We start from the raw sequence: 9,233 nt of genomic DNA on the forward strand, positions 1-9,233 counted from the left end.
TTTTTTTTTTTTTAAGAGAGAGTGAGAGAATTTTTTTTAATATTTATTTTTTAGTTTTCGGCGGACAAAACATCTTTGTTTGTATGTGGTGCTGAGGATCGAACCCGGGCTGCACGCATGCCAGGCGAGTGGGTTACCGCTTGAGCCACATCCCCAGGCCCTGAGCTTTTAATTTTTTAATTTGAGATGGGGTCTTGCTAAGTTGCTTAGGGTCTCGCTAAGTTGCTTAGGGTCTCACTAAGTTGCTAAGGCTGGCCTTAAACTCACAATCCTCCTGTATCAGTCTACAGAGGTCACTGGGATTCTCCTGAGCTGCTGGGATTACAGGTATGAACCACCTACCTAGCTTGGAATTTTTTTTGAAGTTTGTGAAATATTCACACGTGATTTTCCAAACACAAATGGAAGATTATACACATCACTCTGAAACTGTTTTTTTTTTTTTATTGGTACCAAGGATTGAACCCAAGGGCACTCAACCACTGAGCCACATCTCCAACCCTTTGTATATTTTTAGAGACAGGGTCTCACTAAGTTGCTTAGGGTCTTGCTAAGTTGCAGAAGCTAGCTTTGAAGTTGTGATTCCTCCTGCCTCAGCCTCCCAAGCCATTGGATCACAGGCGTGTGCCACTGCACCCAACTGCAAATGGTTTTCTTTTTTTTTTTTTTAATCTTTTATGTTTTTAAAGTATTTATTGAGTTGAAGATGAACACACATACTATCTTTATTTTTTTATGTGGTGCTGAGAATCAAACCCAGTGCCTCACACATGTGACGTAAGCACTTTACCGCTGAGCTACAGCCTCAGCCCCTGAAACTGGTTTTCATATGCATGATTATTTCTCCTAGTTTACTGGGTCTTTTGTTGACTTTACAGTGTTTTCCATTATGCAAAAATTCTGAATTTCACCATAAACAAATCTGAAACATTTCCCTTCGGGGTTTTTAATGTGTGTTTCAGAACCAGAAAGGGTTCCCTACTGCACTAGGTCCAGCACCCAGTAGTCTCTAGAGTGGAGTGCCCATTCACTTTAGAGCTGGGTGGCAATTTAGTGAAATACAGAAAGAAAACATTTAATTTTTAAATAAAAAGAAAAGACAGGTCTGGGGGTGTAGCTCAGTGGTAGAACACTTGCCTAGCATTCACGAGGCCCTGGGTTCCATCCCCAGCACCACAGAAAAAAAGAGAGAAAGACATTAAGCTCTATCAATGAGACATATTGCTTGTCACAAGCACCCTCATCATCTCAGTTGGCCCTAGGTCCAGAGTGGAAGAGGATGGTAGGCAATGTCACATAGGTCTGGCCCTTTGGATGTGGCCCTGGGTGCACTGTGCTTGCCTGGACTATAGGTACACGCAGTCCTCACCTGAACACAGAATTCTATCTATTTTTGTAACAGAAAAAAGACTCTTTACTTTTTTCTTTTCCTTTTTGGTACTGGGGATTGAACCCAGGGGTGCTCTATCACTGAACTACATCCCTAGCCCTTTTTATTTTGAGACAGGGTCTCACTGTGCCTGGTCTTGTTGGGTTTGTTTGTTTAAATAACATACATTTTTAAATATCTTTTTTAAAAATTTATGTTTTAGTCATAGATGGACACAATACCTTTATTTATTTATTTTTATGTGGTGCTGAGGAGCAAACCCAGTGCCTCACATATGTGAGGCAAGCACTCTACCACTGAGCCCCAGCCCCAGCTGGGTTTTTAAAACAATCTTAATAGCTTTATAATCAGGTAACAAGATTTTCAGAGTTATCCATAGAAAAACACCCAGGGCCACTCACCTGGCTCAGCCTCATGTCCATCAGGGTGTTCCTTGCTTGGCCAATCTTCCTCATGTCCAGCTCACCTGTGCCTGGCGTCATCAGTCCTGGGGTCATCCCACCTGGGTATGGAGTGTTCAGTCCACCTGGGTATGGCGTGTTCAGACCCCCAAATTGCTGGAAGGTAAAGGATAAAACACTGGTTTGCACTTTCATGTGAACTTCATCTTCCCTGAAATAGTCCCACAGGGGCTCACAGGCCCAGCTGTGCAGACTCAGCCACAGCACAACTACTGAGCTGCACGCACACTCAACCCATTGCTCCCATCTGACCTGTCCAGACCCCAGAGCCCCATTTGCCTTCTTTTCAGATGCTCACAGTTTGCCGGGGATCCACAGAAGTATGATTTTCCCCAGTCTGTAAATGCTTTGCAAAGAAACTATCAGGAACAGGGGTCAGCTTCTCATAACGTGGATTCCGTTGGCGTTTGTTTCTTGCATCACCAACTTCTGGGATGCTTAGCCACTCTTCCTCTGTGACCTCTGCCAGCTTCCTCTGGAAACACAGTCCAAAGCATGAATCATCAACAGAAGTTCATGGCTCAGGTAGGGCTACACTCACCTTCCTACAACCTGCAGAGCAGCAGGCCTTAGAGAGGACTTTGATGCAGAAATGGCCTTCTACTACACTTAAGAGAAATCCATTTATTGGATCTGTTCTATGGAATTAAAATATAAATTATTCTATCAAAGCATAGGTACAGTGGTGCACACCTATAATCCCAGCAACTCAGGAGGCTGAGGTAAAAAAATCAAAAGTTCCAGGCCAGCCTGGGTAACTTAGGGAGACCCTGCCTCAAAATAAGAAAGGGGCTAGGATGTAGCTTAGTGTTAGAGCACCCCTGGGTTTGATCCCCAATACTGGGAGGCAGTGGGGAGCCCAACAGGCACAGTTTAGAAAACCTTACTTACAGGGCTGGGGTTGTGGCTCAGTGGCAGATACTCAGCACCACACAAAATGAATAATAAAATAAAGGTATTGTTGGGGCTGGGGTTGTAGCTCAGTGGTAGCGTGCTTGCCTAGCATGTGTGATGCACTGGGTTCGATTCTCAGCATCACATACAAATAAATAAAATAAAGGCCCACCAACAACTAAAAATTAAAAAAAAAAAAAAAAAGGTATTGTGTCCATCTACAACTAAAAATAATTTTTTTAAAAAGAAAATCTTACATTCAAATGAAGTTAAAATTACACAAAAATAAGTTTACTGTTCCCACCTTTTGCAATAGGTGAAGGAAAGGTGTTTTGTTTTTTAAACATACACATAATTAAATGTACTAAAGTACAAACCTTCTAAGCAATTAAGTAAAGCACAGTTAGTAAAATCTCATCAACTCCACAGCAAAGCAGCCAGGCCCTTTGCTCAGGCTACGTATATCAGAAACACACCAGCCCGGCAAAGCACCTGAAGCCCCAGCACGCAGGAGGCTGAGAGGAGTTAAAGAGATCAGTCTGGGCAACGTAACAAGGAGTTAAAGAGACCAGTCTGGGCAATGCAACAAGACTATTACCAAAAAAGGGGTGGAGGATGTGGTGTGGCTATGGCAGAGAGCTTACCTAGATCAGACATGAGGCCCTGGGTTCAATTCCCAGCACTACAAAAAAAAAAAAAGAAGAAAGAAACAGCATGCCACACCATCTGCTTACTTTGAGATCTGAAAACTGCTGCTGAATTTTAGGGCGTTCCATCCGGTACTTCTCAATTTCTTCTTTCTCCCTTTGCTCTCTATGAAATAAAATATGCACCTGCATTAGAAATATTAGGGACCCATGTCTGTAATCCCAGCAGCTTGGGAGGCTGAGACAGGAGGATCACAAGTTCAAAGCCAACCTCAGCAAAAGCAACTCAGTGAGACCCTGTCTCTAAATAAATAAAATACAAAATAGGGCTTAGGATGCGGCTTAGGGGTTGAACTAAAGATTGAACTCATGCCCCTGAGTTCAATCTCTGGCACCCCACCTCAAAAAAGAAAGAAAGAAAGAAAGAAACACTGTGTCCATTCCAAAACAAAGCTGGCTAGTTATATACCTAATTAAATCACCAAAAAAGAATACTTTCATACTAAGCTGCTTAGTCAAGTGCATATTAAGGCAACTATGGAAACATTTATATACATAATAATTCAACTATCTACCAAATGAAAATAGGCAGAAATTTGATAAAATAAAAAGAAGTTATCTTACTTTGATATACAGTTGCTTGAGTTACAATGGAGTTCTGTAGCAATAAACCCATCACAAACTGAAAATTTCCCAAGTCAAAAATCCATGTAAATGGATGCTTCTCATTCTCAAGATAGCCCGCACTCTCCCTTGAAAGTCTATCTACCTTCCTAAATAAACCTGCCTATGCAAAAAAAAAAAAAAGTGTGTAATACCCCTACTCTACTGAACACATGAGCTTTGCAGAACACACCACAGAGCGCTAGGCATCGTTCCTTAGATTGCATGGATAACCAGGAGCTGCTCAGCATCGCAAGGAAGTATCTTGCCACCTATCGCTAGCTCTAGAAAAGATCAAAATTCAAAGTACTTGGGCTGGGGATGTGGCTCAAGCGGTAGCGCGCTCGCCTGGCATGCGTGCGGCCCGGGTTCGATCCTCAGCACCACATACAAACAAAGATGTTGTGTCCGCCGAAAACAAAAAAAAATAAATATTAAAAATTCTCTCTCTTTCTCTCCCTTCCTCCCTCCCTCTCTCACTCTATCTTTAAAAAAAAAAAAAAAAAAAAAAAAATTCAAAGTACAGTTTCTGTTGAATGCATACTGCTTTCATACCATCTGTAATGTTGAAAATCATGAGTCAAACCTTTTTAGAGGGCAACCATCTATAAATTCTTCCATTTGAACACAAGTATATTCACTGCTTTAAAATTCACAAATTCCCTAAGGCCAGCCTATGAATGTTCAACTCAGAAGCAAAACTGAAACACTATGAGAGGTCCCTATATATATAAAGCCTTCAACTTATCTCGCCCCATCTGCCAGGTCAGATGGTTTGTATCACCATCCACATAACTTTTTCAGGGACACAGGGCTATGGATCATTTAGAACTAAGCTTAGACAAACCAAATCAATCTACCAGGAGTTGATATGATCCAACTAGCTACAACTTTTTAAAATGAGATTTAAATTTTCCTCTATAAAGAAAAAGGAAAACATCCTTTGGTAGGAACATAAATTGGTAGGAATTTATATGTAATCTGATAAATGGACTGAAGGAGCAGGGCATGGTGGCAGAACCCTGTAATCCTGGCTACTCAGGAGGCTAAGGCAGTAGGAATGCAAGTTCGAGACCAGCCCAAAAGCTAGTTGCCCTGCCTAGGCAACTTAGTGAGGCCCTATCCCAAAACAAAAATTTTAAAAGGGCTAAGGATGTGGTTCAGCAGTAGAGATCTGCCTTGCATGTGTGATGCCCTGGGTTCCATCACCAGTACTGGGGGGAAAAAAAGAGAGAGAAAGAAAGAAAAACAACAAAAAAGGCAAGGGGTGCAGTTTAGTGGCAGAGTGCTTGCCTAGCATGTGCAAACCCCTGGTTTTGATCCCCAGCACCATCAAAAACAAAAAGCAATAGAAAGAGAAAAAAGAAGTATTAATAGTTACTTTCTGGGCTTATAAAGAAACATACTTCATCTCATTTTTCTAATCCTCTATAATGAGAAATTTGGGGGTGTTTGTTTGTTTTTTACCCTTGCACTAGGTATTGAACCCAAGCTAGGCAAACACTCTACTGCTGAGCTACACCCCAATCCTTTTTAATTTGAGACAAGGTCTCATTAAGTTGCCCAGGCTAGCCCTGAATTTATGATCCTCCTGCCTCAGCCTCCCATGCACCTAGGATTACTGGCATGTACCACCAAACACAGGTAAAAATGTAACTTCCTATTACAATAAATTAGAAACTTGCAAACCAACATAATGCCTTTTTATACATTGTAGCATCTTATGTTTACTTCACTAAGTTCCCCAGAATAAGGACAAAGGATTCAGAAAGCTGCCACATCAATTGGCACACTGAAGTAACATCAACAACAGAGATGCAGAACACCCACCTCAGAGGCCTGCAGAGAAAGTCTCCTCTCCAACAGGTACCAAGGACAGAGCTTGCCTGAGTTGGCACCATAGGAACCTATATCCAAAGCCTGCTTCTCATAGACTTCCTGATGTCTGCCCCTCCCACCAGCCCAACTTGGTTAAATTACTCCCAACCCTGTAGCCACATACAACACTGACATGTGGAACAAGTTTTCAAACCACAACTACCATAAAATCTGTATATTAATTTTCAAATTATTTAACATGGATTAATCAACATCACTCTCCATTTCATGGATAACTCTAATGTCTAGTCAAAGTAATACCCCAAATTCTGATTTGAGAGGTATTCAGGCTATAGAGTTCTTAAGTTTCACTGTAGCCCCCAGACCCAGCTGACCCAGACCAAGACCCATGCTGCCTTGAAGCTAAGCTGATACATACTAATCCTACAACTCTTCTCTTAGTCTAAAGTCAGTGCAAAACTTATTCTGTCAGATAAAAACAGCATTAATTTACCTTCTTTCTTTTCTTCTTTCATCCATCCTTTTATCCAGAGCTGCATAAATAGCATCCGCTTCCTCATCATCTTTCTCATAGGGCCCACTAGAAAAGAGGCTCCCAGCATAGCCATTAAACTAAGAACCAAACAATACATTAAAAGAGTCAGTGCTCCCTTGAGCATAATCCCACCAACTCAAAGGACTTTCCAGATGTAAATTACTGGCCAACTGCTTTTTATAGGACAATCCCAAATTGAGAGCCAGTCTATAGCCAACTGATCAATACTCTTCAAGTGCCAAGGGCGTGAGAGACAGAGGAGCTGGTCTAGCTGGAAGAGACTAAAAAGACTAAATGTGATGGGGAATCCTGGAACGGGAAAAGGACATTTATGGAAATAGCGTACAATTCAAACAAGAGCTGTAGATGAGTGAGCACTATGGGGCCAACATTAATTTCCAGGTCTCAGTAGCTGTATTAAGATAATGGAACATGGACGAAAAGGAGCTTAGTGAAGAGTTTTAGGAACTTTTTTTTTTTTTTTACTTCTCTTGGTACTATTTTAGCAAGAACCTAAAAGTTTAAAATTATTTCTGCCAAGCACAGTAGTACACTCCTATTAATCTCAGTGACACAAGAGGCTAAGGCAGGAGTATCACAAGGTCAAGGCCAGCCTTGGCAACTTAGTAAAACCTTATCTCAAAAAAATAAAAAGGGTTAGGAATGTTGCTTAGTGGTAGAGCACCCCTGGAGAAGGAAGGAAAGAAGGGAAGGAAGGAGGAAAAAAGAAAAGACTGGTTTCAAAGTTAAAGTTCCATAAAAATTATTTTCCTAGGAGCTGGAGCTATGGCTCAGTGGTAGAGTGCTCGCCTAGCATGTGCAAGGCACTGGGTTCAATCCTCAGCACCACATAAAAATAAACAAACAAAATAAAGGTATAAAAAAAAATCACATCCATCTTAAAAAAAAATATTTTCGTAGGAGGAAAGACATCATTTATTAGAAGCCATCTAGAAAAACTCAACTGAACCACGAGCTAAGGGGCAGGCACTGAAGCCAGATCAAGTAAACACCAACACCATCATTAATGACCAGCAGGGCAATGTACCAATAGGACATTCAGACATTTGTAAGTACATCTCTACTGAAAAGATGAAAAAGAGGCTCATGTCTGTTTTTACTGTTCCCTTCTCACACAGTTAAAGGAATCTATGAATCAGAGCACCTCATCATGGAAGCCAGTCAGCCCTTCTGACTGGTGGAAGGCAGCACAGAAGCCCCACAAAAGTCACCTCATCATAGTTGGTGTCATTCAGATCTTCATCATCATCATCAGCAGCCTGGTTTTTCTTCATCTGGTCCCCCACTGTTCTCTTGCCTGGTGGTGCATGGCGATCATCCACAGGATCATTTGCATCCCGGGCCGGCCCAATGTCTGACCGGGTGGTGAAACCAGTGGCACTGCAGGAAGATGCCCATTACCTAGATGGTCCTATAGTAACATCTCTTTTTCTAACACCTCTGAGAATTTCCAAACATTCTGCTGGCAGTAAACCATGCTTTCTAACCATGCTGAGCACCACTGATCTTCTCTGCTTGCCTTATGTTTCCACCCCAACCCCCACCATCACCCCAAGGTTTGTCCCTTTCTCCTCCATGTGAATTACCAGGTCTCAGATCTCACTCCTCCCAAGTCCCAGCCTCACATTTCCAACAGCCTGCTGAGCACCCCCATCCAACTAGGTCAAACCAAGGCCCTCTCTGGACCCTGCAGCTACTCTCAGCTGTCCCTGCTGTTAATAGCAGCAGTGTAGTCCCAGGCATCAAAACATCATCTTAACCTCCCTCTTCAGCCTTCTCCACCCCACCGACCCTCAAGTACTACTGATCCTACCTCCAAATCCCCCCTCCTCAAATTACACCACAACTGGCAAACCAGCTGGCCATACCTACTCCTAATCTTTGCATTGCTCTACCAGATGATTCTTCCCCAAACACAGTTCTGACTGAGGCATTCTTTGGTATCACCGGCTCTCTGAAGCCTACAGGCCTCTTTGACCTCCTACAGCTCCATTTCACTCACTTTGGACTCCTTGCTGTCCCCTGGTTTTCCTTTGATCCTTCCATTTTTAACCCTTTAACTGCCTATACACAAAATGCCAGTTTCTCTTCTAGTCCTGCCACATCTGATACATTCAAATCTACCTTTTTCTAATCTCTGGAATCCCCACGTTCTAAATCTGTTCCTCTTCATACACTTAGTTATATAAGCATCAAACTTCCTCTGATAAACTGCTGGCCCTCTGAAAAATGGTGACACATCTGTGTTCTGTGTGCCCCTGGGGCAGTTTCTGACACCACTACCAAATGAGACCCACTTTTTGCTTCAGATAACCAAGAAGAACTCTAAGAACTGCTTATTTATCCAATAAGTAACGGTGGTCATCTGTGAGGCAGGCATGGGTCACCCAGGCACCAGCCCGCCTGCCCCCAGGAGCTGAGACTGAACAGACAACCTAAAGGGACCAATACTAAATAGAAAAGATCAGTCGTGCTCAAAGCAAGAAAGGGCTAACGTGCTCCCACTTCACATCAGGACCTTATCTACTCCTCAGGGTTGACTTGCATACCGTCAATACCCACTTTAGACAGCAAAACGAGGGCTCAGGGCCCGGGGTGGTTAAGTCTCAAGTCACAGCTCCTAGTGGCAGGCTAGGCTCACGGCCAGGTCTGCGACCTACACGGATTAAACCAGACGGTCCAGCAGGCTGCAGACTGGCGGCGGACCCTAATTTATTTTCGGTGCATCTTCCGCGTCCTGCGTCCAGGGAGAAACGCGGGCAGCCAGCACGGTCCTCCTCCTG

The 9,233-nt window shown here is 42.9% G+C and overlaps 1 protein-coding gene across 1 annotated transcript in view; it reads right to left on the bottom strand.

Moving 5' to 3' along the window:
* Prpf6 (pre-mRNA processing factor 6) overlaps window positions 1–9,233 on the bottom strand; it is a 64,508-nt gene that overhangs the window by 38,482 nt on the left and 16,793 nt on the right. Inside the window, exons 2-6 of the mRNA XM_048811920.1 lie at window positions 7,662–7,830; window positions 6,388–6,506; window positions 3,480–3,558; window positions 2,150–2,326; window positions 1,792–1,947 (exon numbers count right to left, since the gene is read on the bottom strand). Of these exons, the coding sequence (XP_048667877.1) occupies window positions 1,792–1,947; window positions 2,150–2,326; window positions 3,480–3,558; window positions 6,388–6,506; window positions 7,662–7,830 (700 nt within the window). The remainder of the gene's footprint in view (window positions 1–1,791; window positions 1,948–2,149; window positions 2,327–3,479; window positions 3,559–6,387; window positions 6,507–7,661; window positions 7,831–9,233) is intronic.

This window comes from Marmota marmota, unplaced genomic scaffold, assembly GCF_001458135.2.
Source record: "Marmota marmota marmota unplaced genomic scaffold, marMar, whole genome shotgun sequence".
Lineage (NCBI taxonomy): Eukaryota > Metazoa > Chordata > Mammalia > Rodentia > Sciuridae > Marmota > Marmota marmota.